The 21,177-nt window shown below is 38.8% G+C and overlaps 1 protein-coding gene across 1 annotated transcript in view; it reads right to left on the reverse strand.

The window, feature by feature from the left end:
* Window positions 1-3,648: 3,648 nt before the first annotated feature.
* LOC139730362 (transmembrane protein 181-like) overlaps window positions 3,649-21,177 on the reverse strand; it is a 56,895-nt gene continuing 39,366 nt past the window's right edge. Inside the window, exons 5-16 of the mRNA XM_071641233.1 lie at window positions 20,526-20,647; window positions 17,868-17,993; window positions 15,472-15,552; window positions 12,982-13,081; window positions 12,317-12,444; window positions 10,648-10,797; window positions 9,636-9,738; window positions 8,903-8,954; window positions 7,919-8,001; window positions 5,862-5,951; window positions 5,280-5,346; window positions 3,649-3,958 (exon numbers count right to left, since the gene is read on the reverse strand). Of these exons, the coding sequence (XP_071497334.1) occupies window positions 3,886-3,958; window positions 5,280-5,346; window positions 5,862-5,951; window positions 7,919-8,001; window positions 8,903-8,954; window positions 9,636-9,738; window positions 10,648-10,797; window positions 12,317-12,444; window positions 12,982-13,081; window positions 15,472-15,552; window positions 17,868-17,993; window positions 20,526-20,647 (1,175 nt within the window). The 3' untranslated portion in view covers window positions 3,649-3,885. The remainder of the gene's footprint in view (window positions 3,959-5,279; window positions 5,347-5,861; window positions 5,952-7,918; window positions 8,002-8,902; window positions 8,955-9,635; window positions 9,739-10,647; window positions 10,798-12,316; window positions 12,445-12,981; window positions 13,082-15,471; window positions 15,553-17,867; window positions 17,994-20,525; window positions 20,648-21,177) is intronic.

The following is a 21,177-nucleotide window of genomic DNA, read 5'->3' on the forward strand; positions in this document are numbered from 1 at the left end:
ATTGCCTCTGTGATAAGGTAGTTACAGTTTAAAATCAATGAAAGAGTCAGGCTTCACTTTATTGTAAGGGGTAAAGGCCGGGACACCCTGAGGGATTATTACTGCCGTTGAACTGAAACATACTTGCACTTGATGCATGGCTTTGGGGCAAAAATATGGCTTAGATGCAGAAACTGCACAAGAAAAACAAACAAACTTGGCATTGCGTGATACACTGTAGAACCATATACAAAACCATTACGGATGTAAAGTGCTGGAATAGATACTTCTAATCGATGCTTTTAACATGCATCAAAGGCATATGAGTCATGGTTGAGATACAACCACAAGTCAGTTGCTGCAATGTTACGCAGACACTGCAACCATTACAAAAAGTTAAATATGAATTCATGAATACAAGGGCAAGTCCATAACATACTTTCATAACATAAACACACAGATATCCTTGAAGCAACCCTGAAAAAAAAAAAAAAAAAGGAAAGAAAATAATACACATCTCCCACCTCCTTTCATCCCCCCCCCCAAAAAAAAAATGGTCCACAGAGAAAGTTTTTCTATTGCACTGAACACACGTTAATATATCCTTTCTAGACAAATCCCACACTATTCCAATGAGCACTTGAAGACAGTCAAATAAAAATCTCTAATGATATCATACAAACTGGAGGAAAAAAAAAAGTGTTAAAAACAAAAGAAAGCAAAGAAGAAGCAACGACAATAATATAACAAAAATTCAGAGTTGAAACTCTCTGCGTGAAAGTCAAAACATGAAATGGTATTTAAAGTGAAGGTCACGGAAATAACTTGACAAAGACAAATCATATATGACAAAACAATGAACAATTTTGTGAGAAAACCTGACTTAGACTGAACACAGTGTTGTGGTCCACACCTCGCCAAATTACGGAACATCAATTTTGACGAAATTTATGCACAAGAAAAAAAGGAGGGCCAGAGTGTACTGTATACGCTGTTATTTTCGCGTACAGATATTTTCGCGAATGAGGAGGTCACAAACATTTAGGCGCGATGTCGTTTTCGCGAATTCACACGGAGGCCTACATAAGTGCACCACTACATTTGTGTATGGTGACATTTTCGCGTATTGTTAAATTCGCGGTCAAACTGTGATTCGCAAAATTCGCGAAAATTAAACCCTCGTGAAACTAACAGCTTATACAGTAACAGAAATAGTTTTTGACATCAAGGCAAATAATTTGCAAATCTGATTCATTTTACCTACTTAATTCAAATCTGATGTTTTCAGCTTCATAATAGAAGTGATTTCATCATAAATCTTGCACAAATATTTGTCATTTCTTTTCAACTGACAGTTTTGTCTCTCACTAAAATCCATCTTTTCCGCCGAAACGTAATTAATAAGTAATTTCTGGTCCAACAAAAGCTTTTCACTACAAAGAAGACTCTGCAGTCCCACCCCTTTCATGTTCTGTTGGCTTTACAGTCTTGAATAGCATATCAATACTGGTTTACAGAGTATACTATTTTCCGACTGAACACACCTCAGTAATACTTCCTGATTTTCTGAGGGGTCACTCTTCTCTTTCAACATGGAATTGAGTGTACAGGTGTGGAATCTATATTGAAATTCTTTTTCAAACACATGATACTCCCCACACAGTAATATCATTTCACTGGTTGAGACTGTGTTGATATACAAGAAGACAAAACAAAAAGACACTCATTCTAGATGGGTACCAAAAGCGTGTTCCACTGTCAGTGGCACCAAAAAATACCACTGGCAAGCAAAATTCTATAAGCCATCCTTTCAGCCTCCTTAAAGCTTCTGATTATAACCCAACATGGGGCAGGCAAAGATTCTTTGGTCACCATATGTTGCAGAGATATAAACAAGGACAGTCAAAATACATTTCTCACTGCAATGGTAAGGACAAGTTAAGTAAACATTTGATTTGATTCTCTTACAAGTGCTTGGGTGGAATGACAATAATAGAAAACCTCAAAATAAAAAGCATGAAAATGGATAGAAACACCTGGAATTTCTGAAATGGGACTAGACAAGCTGACTGCACTTTCATTGAAAAGAGAAATCTATGTGAAGAAATACTTGGCCTTTTTTTGTGGTATTTGAGACATGAGGAGCTGGCTTTTTAAACAGCAAAAGTGATGCTGCCCTCTACAGTTAAATCTTTGTTTCTGCTCTGTAAAAAAGTTGTGGAAGACTACTCACTGTGCCGCTGTACGCTCTTCGAGATATTTAGAAGTTGTACACACAAAACATAACATGACTTCATCCACATTCTGCAATAACAGAAAACTGATGAGTCTGCTATGTATGTGACAACAATGTACTACACCTTGGTACATTTGATGGAAAAAAAGAAACACAACTTCTATTATATCACATTTCTTTCAATTTTAGTGTGCTGCCAAAACTACGCAAACATAAACACATAAACACAAATGCAAACAAAAACTCATTGATATGTTATAAATAAGAGAAGAGAATGGAAAAAGGAAATTAGGATAAATACCAACCCCAAAACATAACTTGTTTCTACGGAGATGTTCATTCATATAGGAACAGGTAAAGATGACTGGATAATCAAGACAAATTGTCGGATCTTGTCATGTCTAGTCAATTCCCGCTATCGTATACAAATGTAAAAGCTCCAACAGCGTCAACGTTTTTCAATTTCTGCAACTAAATGTCTCAACTTATGCTGTGCGAGTGCACAGCGTACACACACTGCACCGTACCTCTGCATTACTGGAAGTGCACACATCAAAATTGAAAATGCGACCCTGCTTGGTCTCCTCATAACGCAAAGTAAAACAAAGTGGTTCTAATAAAAGGTGGGTCGGTCCTAATAAAAAGTGGGACCCAGCTTTAATTAGAACCTCTTGGTTTGTGGATATCTCAGCCATTTCAAAACCAAATTTCATCAAACAAACTTTGAATTCCTCTTAGAATTGTATGCTCTTTCATATATCATATAGGTGGTTTTAATCATCTCTCAAGATGTTAAAACTTGAGTCTCCATCTCAACCAGAACTATTGACCGATTCGGGTTCGTTGAGGGCAGCAGACATTTCATGGCACTGGGCGCAGCCATAGTGGGTGTCTGAGCCGACCCCCCCTGCTCTCCCCCACCCCGGGCAACATGTTTATCACGCACTTATAACAAAGGTTCGCGCACTAAGCAAGCATTCGCGCACTCAGTACGAGACGCCCATTGGCTAAAGCAGTTTTTCATTCTGCGCGCGTGCTAATGTAGGGAGAGGGGTGGGGAATGGGAAGGGGGGGTCGGCTAAGACACCCACTACGGCTGCGCCCATGTCAAAAATACACATAGCGCGTCACAGAATCGGTCAATATACCATCCCGTGAATTCATGCAAGAAGCCCCTTCCTCTGTTGCTTTATGTTGCATGAGCTCTTGATGCATTATGGGACCTCACCTACTAGATTTGGGTTTCATCAATTCGACTGAGACATAGAGTAAAAGACACAAAAATCTTCTCAGAATACAAAATGCCAAAATGCCACTCGTCACTGAATGTACTGCCAGCCAAACCTCTGTGTATAAAAGACAACATCATGTTGATTATATGTAAATTTGACAAAAATATTTGGGAAAAAAAATGACACCAGTAGGCTCTCGAACTCTATTTTAAACCAGAAGTACAGCTATATCATCTAAATGGTCTCATCATCTCAGAGGATGGCATCACCAATGATAAATAGACCGGTATGGAAAGTGGAAGGGTGTGGCTGATAAGGGCGTTGCTGGAGTAGGGCGTGGTCTGGGTATGGCATGGTCCGGGCAGGGCGTGGTCTGAGTGGGGTGCAGCCTATGTGTAGGATGTGGCTTGGTGAAAAAGGATGCGACTCTGCACCCCCTTACTCCTCCTCATTGGACAGATGTCTGTTATTACCGGTCAGGGAGGTGTGTACATTGTCATCGCTGTCACTTCTAGAAGAAAAATAAACAATTTAGACAGGGGGATAACAAATTAGTGACACATTTGATCAATATATCAAATTGTGATGGTGTCTGCGATATTGTATGTCAATCGATTTCAGTTTCAGTTCCAGTTTGTGAAATGTCATTGTATGTACTTGTAGTATATCTTATGAATAATTTGTTGTAATATCCAATGTACAAAGTATTTCCCTTGAAGACAATAAAGTAAATCAAGCACAATCAATCACCATTTTTCATTCTTCATAAATAAACAACAATGAAATCATTGATTATCATAGAATAAGTTGGCTATCTTTATCATTATATTTTCTTTCTGGGCAGTTATTTTGATCACTGACTGCTTTTGACTCTGGAAAAAAATCAACGACCAAATACGATTACACTGAATTTTGCATTCAAGCAGGTTTGTCGTCAGGAATCAATTCCAAAAACCTAGCAGAGAGAAAAAGCTTGGGGGGGGGGGGGGAGGGGATTGGGCAAAAATGGGCAAAATTAGACAGAATGGGGGAAACTATCTTGGGTAATTATGATAATAACAAAAAGTCACAATGTGGCAAGATCCTCCCTTATCCAATTATCTGTGCAGATTTCTTGACACTATTTACTGCAAGATTCATGGGAGTACCAACATTTCCACTTCATGCCTTGTTGATCAGCTGCTCCCTGGCCGATGCCATGGTATATTCAGCAGTCTCTTTATTTTTAAAATTGATGTCTCTTTATTATTCTAAGTTGTCTGATACTTGCATAATTAATAACTCAATAAAGCATTGCTTCATATTACAAGTAATGCATTTTATATCATCTCGAAGGTGGGGAATCACAACTTGCCTCTTTGAAAAGTGCTTATACTTTTTTTTGAGTTCTGTCAATGTTGTTTGCAATCAGGAGTTCAACCACACGCAAAATTAGGGAGCTTTAGATTTTGACGCGCGGATGTTTGAGACGACGCTTGAGCTGGACGTTCTCCTCTCCCCTGCGTCGTGTCGAAAAGTAGCTTTAGATTACGCTGGGACGCAACATATAAAAAATAAAATGGCGCCCCCATATGATCGGTGCATGAAGTAGTTCTCTACGTTGCAAACTGTGCGGGCGTAAAAATAGCCCAGTACGCATAGTGAAAAACTCGGGCGACACAAGCTAAAAATAGATCAACTTGACGCGTGCTTCTGCGCATGCTCAAAACATGTTTTTTTCCCTCTGAACGTCCATGCGTCAAAATCTAAAGCTCCCTATTGTCTTACAGGGCAGCTTTCATGAACTATCATACTGGCGAAATACATGTCGTATACCATTCGTTTTCACTCACCCGTAAATCAGTTCGTCCTCTGACTCATTCAGCATGGAGAAAGTCGGGTTGTCTTTGAAATATGTATCTGTTTCGGGGAAGAAAGACGCAGTTAAAAAGAAGTAGAGTCACACTGGTTCTGAAGTGGGTCTCCCTGCCTTTTCACATTTTCATGGCGTCTCAATGAAAAGTTCAATAAGACATCAGATAATAATGAATTCAAAAAGATACAAAAAAGCACTTAATACACGCAAGCGGAATGGAGGGTAATAGATTAATTACACATATGTACAATTTCAAAATTCTTAAATGAAAATGACAGACCAAATGATAACTAACGGAAAGCTGAGCTTGAAGATTTCACCTCACAATGAAACAATAGCTGAAAAGAAGCAATTACACAAATTGCGTTTGCAAAAAAAAAACAACAACAACAAACAAACAGGGAATACTTAATGGAATATTGTAATGATTTGATCAATGAATGTTTAGTGGTAAAGCATAAACTGGGCAGAGATTTCTCAGGTGTTTTTGACTAATTTGCATTATTTTTATGAGTATACCTGTATATGCATACATGCAAAGCAAACTGCTGAGACTCACCTTTATGTGCATTCTTGGAGGGAGAGTAGACAAACGCCATGGTGTAGAGATAACAGTTTAGCAGACTGTAGAAGGCTAAAAACTCAGCACGTGAGGTCAGAAGGTCAAGGAAAGGTCACATGTTTGACCAGAACATCAAAACTGGACGATACCATACAACGGCCAAACTCGTCTATAGATCATAGGGAAGCAACTTTCCCATATGACAAAATCTATCAATGATTGCATGGGCCCAATCTTTCCTTCTGTTTTTTTAAACCTGTTCTTTACAAGAATCTGTTATACCACGTTTCCATCAAGTCAACTCATATACTGGACCCTGGTATACCAGATTCAGAAATGTAGACCAGAGTGTCTGCATTTATTTTGTGATCTAAATTCTTGTTTATCTGTGTTATGCTCACCAGAAAAATGACTTTGATGGAAAGATAAGAGTTTTGTCAATCAATATGATCTCTTCTTTTCTGTAACAAAACTGCATGCTTTAGATTTGTCTAATTTACCTCTTCAAACATTATAGCGCACTTGTTTTGCAATAAAACTTGCATAAAGACGTAAAGCGCAATCAAGGTTACGGCCACTAGATTTTGACTTTCGCTGAACCTATATGGGCGCGCTTTATACGTGTATAACAAAAGAGTTTGTGAGCCCAGCGCATGCTCAATTCATATCTCAAGTCCAATTGATATTTTTCACTGTTCAATATTGACCATGAAAATGGGGCGCATGCTTGACTGCTTTTGCACAGGCAGATTACCAACCTGTCTGTTCTTTGGCGAGAGGCAAAAAGGATTTCGTTTGGGGGCATTGAAGGCTTTCAGAGAGTTGTGAGAGGAATAAGTTAATAAAGAATATCAAAAAGCCAGAGCACTCACATCAGTCTTATTATATACTATATAACTCATATTGATTGCCCTCACACACACACGCGAAAGTGCTTTGCAGTCTAATTTGGGGGGTTAATTCAAGATATTAGGCAACAGAAGGTTCTTCACCTTAATCCTAACTAGGCCGGGCTATTTAGGTAGATCATAGAGCCGGGGGGGGGGGGGGCCTCCCAGGCCCCCCCTCCACATCTCGGCCATCGACCGCGCGATCGCGACGAAAATTGGCACACACATTGACTATGACGTAATCTACGGTACCACGAAGTTGAATTTTTACAAAATTATCATTTATGCTAAATTATGCTAATTTATGCATAATGATGCATGAAATCAGACAATTTGGTATAAATCACTAAATAAAGCTCAAAATGGGCACATTTTTTGTGTAAATATTCTTTTTAGTGTCCTGAGCAAATATGAGAACAAAATTGCGGCATCAGAAAAAATGTCCTAAGTATTTTATTGTTTTTTGAATTTCTTATATATTTTTTGTTTTTCAACTTTATGTTTTTCATTGTTTTTACGATGAAACTTTTCCGCAACATTGTTCTGAACAAGAAAATATGCTATTACTTGATTTTAATCAATAAAACCCCCAAATAATCATGCTTTTATGAAATTTGCCTGTAAGCACAGTTTGCATTGAAATTGTACACAAATTCACGTTTTTGAGCAATTTTTGGTTTAACATGCACGTACATATTTATGCGCAACTTTGGAACCGCGCACCCGGGCATGGCAAATTTGGTGTCAAAAGATGCGGGAGACTCAAAAGAAAAAAGTCATGAAACGTCGCGGCGATAGCTTTTTGCGTTAGCGATACATCACGCGGAACGTCGAGGGGGCCTCGGAGGCCCCCCCCCGGCCTAGTTAGGGTTAAAGGTTAAAATGTGAAATTTATCATTACCTTCAATATCAAGCTTGACTTGGCATTGAAAAATTGGGAAGGATGCATGAATTTATTAATTACCAACCTATCTACTGCCTTTTCTCATTGTTCAGAATTCAGCACAAACATCCATTACCATCCAAACCAACTGAGTTGGTGAATGCCCCTCCATAGAAATGCAAGCTCATTCAGAGCCAAAATGTCACAGGTTACTATGGCAACAGCTATACAATGAGACTGTGATGACTATAATCAGATTTGAATGCAGTGAAAAAGGATATAGTTGTTGTAGTACGTCGAGAGCTCCGTTACAAAGTTCTCGTTGAGAATGTTGACGCCGTACCTCATTACTGTGATTGTGGTCCTGTACAATGTATGAAGTAGCAACAGAAAGTGAAGCGCAAACTGAACAGACTTCATAAACTGTCTGCAATAGACTGTGTTTACTATGTACTCCAAGAACGTTTCTGTAACTGCTGTGAGCAAGTAATGCATATTCCCAAAAAAATGTAGGAGTACAGGGCACAGTTTCATGAAAGTTGTCAGCCCTGACAAGTTGTAAGTCTGTGGCAATTTACCATAGTAACAGTCAGTGACCAGAGCTTCTCAACCAATTTAAACCAGAGATTTCACTGAAATTGTCGGATACGCATAACTTGTCAGGGCTGACAACTTTCCTGAAATGGTGCCCAGGAGTACCTCATACATGTACAAGAACACACAGAAGACACAAAACAGATTATTTCATTTTTTTTCCCCCTTTGCTTTTGCAATACATATTTGAAAAAAAGAAATCATTAAATGTACAACAGCTCCAAATCTGAAACGTCTGATACTTCAGCATAGCATTGTTTGGCAAACACTCCTACAGTTTAATAGAGAATTTCCCCTAAACATCCCCCACTCATAAGTGCTTCACAAAATACCACTTTTGACTACCTAATCCTTACCGCACAATACCTGGTATTTGCCGATTAGCATATACATTGGGATGTTTTCCTTGCCAACTGGCAGGGATGTCTGGGAAACTTATTGTCCCTGAATAGAGATTACCTAATCCCCCTAATCAATATTACGTCACCATGGCCTGCCCAGAGACTGAGACTAACAACAAGGCACACTTGAATGGACTTCCTAACTTTACAATAAAGCCAATCTGGCTGTATTACTAAATGTTGATGAAAAAGCATAGCATGTTAAGCTTTGCACATAAAGGGTTAACTTCACACAGAACAGCATTGTCATAGCCTTCTGCACAAACTTACGTTGCTGCTACGACCGCCAGCATTAGAATCGTCATGACTTTGAGTCTCAAATCTGAAAGAGAGAGGAAAATCACATAAAAGGTATGGTAGACAGAAGGGATAGTAGCAATATTATAACATTATTATACACATTCTAACAAACTGCACTTCAGTACTTCTGAGCACATGAACAGGTTTGTTATTAGCTATTAAGTGACACAGGAATCCATACAGATTCTACTGAGCACTTTCAAAACAATCTCTTGATTCGGGAAAACAAAACAAAAAATCATTTATGAATATACCTTTGCAGTGCATGATGTTGATTCCACGTCTGCTAGCAAATTTTAAGAAACACACACACAAAAAAAAACAAAATAAACTATTTACACTAATGAAATTCAAAATAACCAGTCAAAATTGATGCCAAGTGCAAGAGAGATTTTGCATGAAGGCTTTTAACATTGAGAACTGGCGATAAAAGTGTCCGAAAGATGAAGTCTCACTGTCATGGGTCTAATAAAAACACAATTACAAGGAATAGAAGGGTTGTGAAGGGCGTTGCCAATGAATTATCAAGTTTTAGGATCAAAAGGGTGACAGCAGCACTAAGAACCCTAAACCTTGCTATTCAAAGCACAGCAAACAAACCACTGGTGCAGGCATTTATCATCACTACTGCTGAAGTCACAGGGAAGATCTCCATCACCAGGAGATCTGTGATAAAACGATGATGCGTTGCCATGGTACTCACTCATGTATGGAAGCGATCTGAGCTCTGTGAAGGCCCGGATGACGAGGAAGAGCAGATAGAGGATGTAGAACCCACCAACCACCAGGAAGAAGATGACCATGCCCTGCACAGGGGTCAAAGTTCAAGGGTCACATTGGCTTTCTTGAAATTCAGTCATTCAAAAATAGTCAGTCTGACTTTTGTTTGATTTCATCATTCATACAAGCCTCTGAAATGTCTGTAAGATTAAATTGTCGTGCACATGGTAGATTTGTCAATACAGCTTTTCCCTGTACCTGGAAGATTGCTGTTAGTGCACCTCCCTGCGCATGGCAGAATGCTGTTAACCCTACGTGCACTCCCATACCCTAATGACAATCCGTCATGCGCAGGGAAGCGCTGTAACGACAACTGGCCATGCACACAACGAAATACTCGGTTTTTAACTGAATTGTGAATCATCATCAAATCCTCATTGTGGCTTGAATTTTTTGAGCTGTACAAGCAGTTGTGAAATATGACAATATCTAAATTTGAAGTAGGAATTTTGCAAGTTTTAACAGATTTAATTTGTAACTCTTTATTAATTTTGTTAAAGAAGATGTGTTTTAAGACAAAATAGCTCTTTAGTTTCCTATTTTTCTTTCGTATGCTTTCTTAAGTAGTACACAAAGCAACATTTTTACACTAGGTGCATGACAAACAAAGTGTCCAGACATCACAAAGATGTTACATCTCATGTACACATGATAGTACTCTTTTGTCATATGGCTGGCAGAGAATGATTGGCATCAATCACGATGCAGAAAATGATGCAAGTTTCGTGTGCCTATTTCCAAAAGAATTTTCAACATCCTCTTGATAGAGTAATGATTAGCCATATTTGGCCATAATCACTCAGAAAGATGTACTAATGACATGTGACAAAGCAGTAAGAGGATGTTGGCAAAGAACGTGTGATTGTTTAGAGGTCAAAAAGCGAGCCGCAAACTTTCTGTCAGCCACCCGATCATAGTGAGAGTACCGTACTTACGATGAAGTCTCCCGAATCGACCTTGTAGTTGAACGTGGGGTCGTAGAGACTGCAGTAGAGTTGCCACGACGACAAGACGAGCGTCGACACCCACAGGACGCCGACTATTAATAGCTTGGCAAGGTAGAATTTCACCCACTTCCTGTCACTCTGTAAACACAGCCGAGAGACAATGAGACACGGTAGGTATCAGATTGATGGATGTTGACACCTATCGCCATTGATTCAGTGTCTAACCACTGCACAATAATTATAAACACATCACTAAACAGCAGTCAAATCAAATTTCCGTCCAACAGCATCAACTGGAGGTGGCAATGGATTTTTTTTTTTTTTTTAAAACGTAAAGCACACTAGATGTATCAACACACAAAAACTATTTGAGTAGTTTTTTCTTAATAAATGTTTTCTGGGATACGTATAGTTTTCATGTCTAGTGGGTCGTTCAATTTTGGTTTATCTATTGCTTTGTCATCTATTTGTAGAGCATATCATTTGTTAGAGTAAAGTGAAAACTTCCATAAATGTTAATCTTTAGGACCCTACTGTTCACACAGTGTTGTCAACATCATGTATTCTTACAAGTTTCTTTATTTGGTATGTTATTGGAAATAAAATATAGTTTCAGTATTTTTGTTTCCTATTCCATTCGCACCAGCTCCCCCCCCCCCAAAAAAAAAAAAAAAAAAATGCACACACACACACACACACACACATTCATTTTAAAATCAATCCTTGTGCCAGAATAGTTTATCCATACTGTGTATATATTTGCATTAGCTAATGCAGAAAGGACTACAGATGTAATGAATACATCATGGTAATAATCATATTATACTTGATGGCAATGGGGTACCAGGAAATATTGGCCTGAATGAGTGCAACATTCCATGGTATTCCATGAAAGAATATTCCTCTGTAAGAAATTACATTCATACATTATTCCACCAAATACAATCATTATTATCTATAATCATAATGGATACTAGAAAGGGCATAAACTGCAAAAAGTAGTTAGTACCGGTACTTCTACTAGAATTTGAAATAGACTCTGCACTAAAAAAACAAAATAGCATGTTTGCATGCTTTTCGCAAGAGTTCATGCATGTAGTGCAACAGACAAGACAAAAATACAATACCCTTTTCTACAATAGCTTGTGGGGAATTAATACATTAGCCTCTATGTTTCCTTACTTAATGCTTTGATACTGCACGTGGAAATCAAATGGACAAACACAGGCATTTTTAGGTGTCGCAAAAATGCCTCGAATAGATTACAGTGGCGGATCCAGAGGGGGGTACACCGGGCGTGCGCCCCCCTTTAATTTTCGTTAAAAATAAAAGAAATAAAAAGAACAAAATGAAATGAAACCCGGAAGTGGCACCAGAAATATTAGTTGCACCCCCCCCCCCCCTACAGGATTCCTGGATCTGCCCCTGGATTATAATAGTAAATAATAGTTACACGAAACAAAAGTACCCTCACAACATAACTTCTTTAGAATAGCTATGACCAGCAACACATTGACAAAATGGAATATAAAGAAAAGCAAAAACTACAAAAGCATCTGGGATGCCTCATCTTTCAGAATGATGGCAAGGACATGGAAAAAAAAAATGACTAATGGGAAAAGAGGAGGTATGGTGGCTATTTCGTTGTCATGGTTACCTGCCGGATGCCATGGTATGCACACAGCCAGAACAGAAGGAGCGCACAGAGGAAGGTGGCCTGGGTGATGTTGTCGATGAGCATCGGTATGGAGCTATTTACCAGCAATGTCAGCGGATAGATGGGATCTGTGGGGGGGGGGGGGGGACATTCAATGTTGTCATCACATCAAGTTTATAATGATAGACTGTGTCACTGAAAGGACAAATGTCATCTTTATCTTCAAACTTTTACCCTCAATTAAACTGGAAATCTATAATCATGGTACAAACATCAAGAGGTTGAAAAGACAAACACAATTTATCAAACATGATTTCTTTTCCAAGGGCTGAAGTATATTTTCAACCCATTTGTTTCTGTTTCTACGGCAATATCCCATTAATGTCGCCTCCAAGCACACATGACACTTCTCCTTTAATGAATCTCAAACACATCTGATCATGCTTCATTTACAAAGAGAAATATTCTAACATCCTTGACAGCACCATGCTAAGGTCATAGCTGAGAGGATTTCATGTAGTGCTTGCTGTAGAAATGTGGATCAGCAATGAACACCCCCCCCCCCAAGAAAATGGAATAATAAGAAAGAGTCTACTATAAATCCAAGTTGAGTTATATATCAAATTTCCAGTGAAAACAACACATTTTATCATTAAGTCTCTCACCGTTGTAGAGCAGAAGCAGGGGCAGTAAGACAGAGAGCCACTTCTGCTCAATCGACCAGTCCCGCATCGAGAATTTCCGCAACGAGTGAGCAAATAAACACTGAAACAAAGAAAATATAAAACAGTGGCTGATCAGAGAGTGTTTTTATGCAATGAACGTTCAAAATTTCAAGGTTTGCATGCACATGTGCTGACATGCACCAAAGTTTAAAATCAGTGCTTGCCCATGAATAATTCTCCTGTTAAGTTAGCACGACAGCAGATAAATTTGTCCAAAAAAATACCATAAAACATTTGCAACTGTATAAGGCTGCAAAAAAGGCTATACAAACATACACCAAATTTTAAAAGGGCTACAGGTTTGTATGAATACTGGACGCAGGAAATCTTTTTCTTCAAAACATCCCACCACAAGCACATTGCTTTACAAACATTTCTACACATGCTGTTGTACTCATTACCGTTTATTGACAACTGATGGAAAATTTGCTTTGATCTGCGAATTCCATCTGATTCTACTTGAGCACTAGCAGGTCTATAATCCACAAATCAGACTAAACCACAATTGGAGACAGGTGTGTATCGGAGGAATTGAGATTGGTGACAGGTCCCTTACAGTTAAGACGCAGCAAAAGCTGATGAGGCACCACTTAAGTAATGAGTGATTAATTATTTGCACTGAATTGTGCAAAGTGAAAACCGGATTGATATCACATGTTTGTACTTTGTCCTTGAGATGTGAACAAATATTTGCCTTATACATGAAAGCCACAAATATTCCTTATATACTAGACTATAAGGTCATCTATCATAACTCCCCTCTTGGCATTAAAAACATTGTGATCTCTCTTTTTTTTTCCGCCAAGAATAAACTCAGTATCCACAACTCCTTCCCCAAGAATAAACTTAGTACCCATAACTCCTTCCCCTTTAAAAATTATCTCTACTCAGTTATTACAACTCTGCATCAATTTAACTGTGCATTAATTTGCTGGAAAGGGCATATTGAATCTCTCTTTTTCAATTACAAGGTTAAAAAAAGAAAAATGCATTAATGACTTGTGCATTAGTCAATGGGAAATTTGTGAATTTATGGTAAAAATCATAACTCCATCTAATTTGCAAATTTCAGTATGCATGCTAATGCAAGCTATTTTCACTGCTTCATCACGACACACAGAATTAGTGACTTTATGATTTTTGTCCAATTTCAATGACATTTTCGCTGTTCTGTTTGTTCATTACAGTCAAGTTAGGTTCAGTGTGGAGTTGCACTCTTAGTTCCTCCTGATCATTTTAGAAATACACTATTGACGCTCCTTGGCAGCCAAAGATTCTTAGTATACAGACAGTATTAATGAGGTGTACATGATCTTTAACAATTTATACATGTATGTGTGAGTGTTTGTGAGTTTAGTCAAATCCAAAGCAACCAGAGAAAATCCTTCAATTTACATGAACTTTGACTCACAAAACATGTTTACAAACACATGTTTAAATAGCCAACGGGAGTGGAATTTGTCTTCAAATTATCCAATATTTTGGCTGAGGCGAGATTGAATTAGGCTGGTTTGACTGTAGTTTGACTGTATTTAAAAGGGCATTCCAGATGATTTATACAATTTCACATCATGTAGTTACATGTACATAAATCCATAGTACAATGTATAGATTTGTGGAATTTACTGTGGTCTTTCAAAAAAGCAGGTAAACAAATGCTCTGAAAAGCCCAAAACATAATACACTGAACAAGGATGATGCCATGAGAGGCTCACATATTCCAGTAATGTAGCAATGTAATTCCATTACAATATCACTTGCCTAATGAACAACTTCACCCGTGTAAAATTTATGTATGCTTTCTTCTTTTGCTTTGCTTCCTTGAGCATTCTTATGATAAAGCTGCTTTGTCATCATCCTTGTTCACTGGGATTTGTTATGAATATTGAAAGCATTCTTATTCCTCATCCCAATCACTTTAAATTCTGTCGCTCTGTACCCAGTCTAACCAAGTTTATAGATGTCCAAATGAAAAAGCCTGAAAATCATCTGGAGGTCTCCTTTAAAGGTCCTGTTTACCTTTGGGAGCAGTGATTTTAAAAATGTTCAAGATCTCACTTTTAAAGCATATATGTAGGTCAGATGTATCACAAAACATCCTACCATATAAAATTTTTGCAATAAAGCCTGAAATATAAGGAGATATCACTATTTTTCTTATTAAGCCATGATTGTAGACGGTTTAATCTGGAAACATTTTTATTATAACTATTGTTCACATTTTGTATATTCAACAATACTTGACATCGATTATACTGGTTCAAAGTTTTACATTGGTTGTTTCTATCCCTAGCTCACATTTTTGAACTATTCTAAAGCACTAATGCTGGGTTTTTGTTTCATCTGTAGAAGGTAAATTACGCCGTTAACAATGGATACTGCAACCAGACAGGGCTGAGAAAGGAAATTGAACATGTTTTCTGCACTCACCGTGACAATGAATGTTGTCACAAGAAACACAAATCGGAACCAGATGACCATATTTGAAAAGGCTGGATTATAGGTACGGAACTGAAAGAAAAATAGAAAGTGAGAAAAACAAACCAAAAAAGGTTATTAAACAAGATAATGAGCTGTCTATCACAAGACTTATTAACATCACTAGTAATCAAAAGTTGATATTTCCTGCACAATTTACGAGCTAAGATTAAGAAAATACAGCTAGCATCAGCAATAGTGTCTTTGTCATATGAGGTGACACATGTACACATATTTCTCCTCACCTTACATTTAACCTTTATTTATACAGTAGGTTTGCGATATCTGAGAAGCAGAAATATGTTTATAAACTTGAGTTAAACAAACCCTAACAGCAGCACAATTAATGTATGACAATGCTGCCAGCAGTCTTTAGGTCAAACAGATAAAATCTAGGCAGGTTGCTTTCTGTATACCTGTAGAACTAGCTGCATAGCAAGCTTCTGTGTATGTCGAACTGATTTTCACTGACATGAAAAGCAGCTGGCATCTGAATAAATAATAATAAAAATGTTGATTTGCTGCATATTTAAGACCCAATTCACATTACAGCAGAGCAGTGTGAAATGTTTATGTGGTGAAGAATGCAACACTGCATTCAAAACGCTGGGCTCTGCTTCAAGTACAATCACTGTTTTCGTGATGCATGGGTCTATTTTCAACAGTTGCTGCTAACAAAACAAGAGACCCGCGGGTCTAGCGCTCACCTGAGTATCGCAAGTTCACCTTTCACGCAGTCACTAATCTAAATTATTCACAGCTCTACCAAAATTTGACGAGGCATTCTCAAGTGGAAGATGAAAATGTACAATAAGGGCCCAATTTTTTCAAGATTCCTTAATTTGGGGGAATTGGGGCCCCCTGGGGCCCTCTGGGTGGGGCATGGTGCCCAGTTTGATAAATTGAGATCCTGACCACCTAGGGATGCTACCTGCCAAGTTTGACAAAAATCCATCATGAGGTTTTCAGGAAGAAGATGAAAATGTACAATTCAGGCCTCCATTTGGACCCTTCCAACCACCCCCCCCCCCCCCACCCCCAAGAGGGGCACCCCTGGATCTCCTATGAACAAACTTGAAACTACAGTCATTACTGTACTCACTCATAGTATTATCTCAGCTCTATAACTTCTGATTCTAGAGAAGATTTTTAAAGATTCCTTCATTTGGGGGGTTTGGGCCCCCTGGGGGCCCCCTGGGCGGGGCATGGTGCCCATTTGAACAAATTGAGATCCTAACCCCCTAGGGATGCTACCTGCCAAGTTTGGTGAAAATGGGTCATGGGGTTCTCAAGAAGAAGATAAAAATGTACAATGTAGGCCCCATTAGGACCCCTCCTCACCCCCACCCCCCCCCCCCCCCCCCCCCCGGGTCCAAAGGGGGGCACCCCTGATTCTGCCATGAACAAACTTGAAACTACAGTCATCAATGTGCTAACTCATAGTATTAACCTAGCTCTATCACTTCTGGTTCTAGAGAAGAAGATTTTTGCGGATTCCTTAATTTTGGGGGGTTTGGGCCCCCTGGGGGCCCCCTGGGTGGGTCATGGTGCCCATTTTAACAAATGGAGTTCCTAACCCCCTAGGGATGCTACCTGCCAAGTTTGGTGAAAATGGGTCATGGAGTTCTCAAGAAGAAGATGAAAATGTACAATTTAGGCCCCATTAGAACCCTTCCCCACCCCCCTCCCCTGGGTCCCAAGGGGGGCACCCCTGATTCTGCCATGAACAAACTTGAAACTACAGTCATCAATGTACTAACTCATATTATTAACTTAGCTCTATCACTTCTGGTTCTAGAGAAGAAGATTTTTACAGATTCCTTAATTTTGGGGGGTTTGGGCCCCCCTGGGGGCCCCCTGGGTGGGGCATGGTGCCCATTTTAACAAATTGAGTTCCTAACCCCCTAGGGATGCTACCTGCCAAGTTTGATGAAAATCGGTCTTGGGGTTTTCAAGAAGAAGATGAAAATGTAAAAAGTTTACGCACGACGCACGACGGACGACGGACGACGGACGACGGACGACGCACGACGCACGACGCACGACGCACGACGCACGACGGACGCCGGACGAAGGGCGATCGCAATAGCTCACTTGAGCCTTTGGCTCAGGTGAGCTAAAAATCAATCATATCATTGCCTTTTTCAGAATAATGAAAATAATCATTTATGTTCTGAATCAAATTGTCCTGGAATAAATTCTGGTCATACCAACAATGACTGAATAAAACTTTCTTGTTTTTTTTTTTTAAATATACTGCAAACAAAGACTATTTTTCAATTTGCAGAGAGATACATGCTACATTTTACCACTGCACTTCTCTTTGTCGCCCCCTTTCAGACACTCACATAGAAATTGACGGCCGAGACGGGGGCGTGGAGGGTTTCCAGCCCCTCGAATTTCACCGTGATGATGTAGGTGGAGTAGTGCAAGGTGGTGAGATGAAGCAGTAAGAGCTCGTCACATGCCTTCCCCTGGGGACGAGGGAGGGAGAGAGAGAGGTAACGAGGGAGAAGGTGGTTTACCAGTGGAGGAGGATAAAAAGGAAATCTCTGCAATACAAAAGGCACACATACCCGGTAGGTTTCTCAGCTGTGCCTGTATCATACCTGCCAACATTTCAAGATGAAATATCTTACTCGTGGATTGCAAAAATCTTATTTTATGTGCAAACTGAAGTTAACAATCTTACTTTCAGTCAAATCTTCAGAAAATACACATGAAAGGTATATCTAAATACTTTTTTTTAAATCTTATTTCTCTGACAGAAAATCTTATTTTGCTATCTTTAATGTAAAAAATCTTTAATACTGAATCTGATAAAATCTTATTAGTTGGCAAGTATGATGTATGGCTGAGGATTTTAGAAGCCGCATAGATACATAACATGAGTAATAAATCAAAAATCGTCCTGTAAGTTGGCGAATGAAATACACTGTATGTAAATTTGCTGACAGAAAGATAAATCTTTAGGGTCATTGTGAGACAGTGGAATGCCAGAAACAAAATCTGAGCATTCTTCATTCATTACTCCTGGGAGATGCTGCTACAAACTACTGCAACTCGACAGCACTGGGGATATATAGATCTATGTATGAATGTCTGGGATGCATAGGATACTGTAAAACATGATATATTCGCGGCATGAATATTTCGCGAATTGGAGCCGACAGCCTTTTTCATGGCATGAAATTTTCGCGAAGTACAACTGCCGTTCAGTGATTATAGTGTAAACAAGGACTTTCGCGGGCATTTTAATTTCGCGAATCTTGGCGCTCGCGAAATTCGCGAAATTAAAGTGCACGCGAAAATTCCTCGCTTTACAGTATATTACTCTTACATATGTATGCATGTATGTATGCATGTATGTATGTATGAATATATGTGTGTATGTACAGTGTATGTATGTATGTATCTACGTAGGTAGGTAAAATTTGACAGATAAGATACATTGCAAAACTGCTGTATCCGTATGGATATGCAGGTAGGATTGCCTTAAACAAGCATGCATCACATTCTCATGGTTTTCTCCTATTCTATCTCCTACCCATCAAGATCTGCCACTGGACTACAGATAGTGTAATTCGTTGCTGGGGTGATAAGACCTTGTATCTGCAATTTTGGTGAAAATGAGTTTTTTGGATTAATGGTCAAATAATGAGTTAAGTGATGTCCTGTCCAAATCCCAACTGTCTTACTCCAAAAATGAAGCCACCACGGCATGTCAAAGGAAAGGCTATCCCATTCGCCACAGTGCTTTGGCCGGCATGTTTTTTGGCTCTCCTGAACATTTGACATTTTGTAGATACGAGGTCTTATCGCCCCAGCGACGGTATATCATTCCTGTTTGTTTGCTGTTGCTGTTGTTGCTGTTGTTGTTGTCGTTGTTGTTGTTGTTGTTGTTGTTGTTGTTGTTGTTGTTGTTGTTGCTGTTGCTGTTGCTGTTGTTGTTGCTGCTGCTGCTGCTGTTGTTGTTGTTGTGTGTTTCAGCAGCAAAATTTGGCAGTGTGTTTCAGCAGCAAAATTTGGCAGTGTAGTCAAGCAAATATTACTCTGCACAGTCACATGATTCTTCCACAGTATGCTGAATGAATTGCTTCTGACCATGAACAAAGAGCATGTCTGCTGCACCCAGCCTTCATTTTGTGGTCTTCCTGCCCTGTATCTTCCCTTACCCTTTCCCCTTGAAGTGCAAGAAAAAATCATTCAAGAATATGTCTATTTTACACTAGTAATGCATCTACTACAACTACTACTAAGTACATCATTATCATTACTATCATCATCATTACATTACCAACAATGGTGATGATGATGATCATGATGGTGGTGATCGTAATGATGACAATCAATGATAACAACAACATTAACATCAAATCATTATCATAATCATTAAGTACTACAACAATCATCACAATAGATGAAAGTTATAAAAAGAAGAAAAACAAGAAGACAACAATGAAGAACAAAAGCGACAAAAATCCTGGATAGGGGAGTATGCATTCAGAAATATATATTCTTTTATGGAAATTTGATTTACTTTAAATCCACACATCTGTCAGCCTGTATTAACTTGATGATTTGATTGGTTGATTCTTTAATTCTTTAATCTGTTGCTTGTTTGCATTGCTTGTGTAAGGTAAATTGCATGATCAAACATTTCACATAAAACCACAGTGTACTCCCGTTATAATGAACATGGTTATAACGAAATTTTGCTTCCAATGAAATTAAAATTCAGATCCAACAATTATCATCTATATATCTTTATACACTATACACTTGTACTGTTTGGCTATAATGTTCTTTGATATAACGAAAGAAGACTGCGGGTCTCAAGGACTTGGTTTAGCAGAAGTGCACTATACCAAATTAAATACTTTGAGGGGTTTTATTTCATTTTTATTCTTCTTCCAAGCTGCTAGCCACGTTCACAGAACCAAAGAATTGTCTCCTCATTTCTAGCCAGCTCTGGCCCACAAAACAAAAACTGGTCCTGAACCCACCTTCTCACAAACAAGCTTTCTGGTCCTGTTGTAGGGGACGGCATTGACTATCACTTGGCTGGAATCCTGGGCCACACCCCTCAGCATGATGCTGACGTTGAACGGCTTTTGGAAGTTTTCGGCTGCACAAGGAGGCAACATCGCAAAGTGGTGTACATTACAGTTTGATAATGGATGCATCGAGACACTAATAGGCTTACATACATATTAAGAAAAGATCAATGAAACCTGATTATCCCACTAAAATAATTAACATGAAGAACTGAATGAATATTTCCAGGGTCATATACCTGTAATAGAGGACAGCATATTTAACATAAATGCACATGAGACCACATACCCAGGAAGTCATCATCAGACTAAAAAAAAAAAAAGATCCGACAACTTAATCAATTACAACTCATCCAACATTTTCCCGTACACTCTTTTGTTGAGATGAAACAGTTTGACACGTCTACATGACATGAAGTCAGGTATCTATGTATCTAAGAATGGATATCACTACAAACAATTCTTTCTACCATTATCTGCCCAGACTAGACTGATGTTTGTTTGTCTGTAATCAATGGGGAACAAGCAAAAGCTCAATGTGAATTTGTGTAAAACAGCAACAACAAATAGAACTCGGGAACCTATTGTCTGAGAGCGAAAT

The sequence above is a fragment of the Diadema antillarum genome, unplaced genomic scaffold, assembly GCF_040938485.1.
Source record: "Diadema antillarum isolate AM-2024a unplaced genomic scaffold, OU_Dant_1.0 scf00000022, whole genome shotgun sequence".
NCBI lineage: Eukaryota > Metazoa > Echinodermata > Echinoidea > Diadematoida > Diadematidae > Diadema > Diadema antillarum.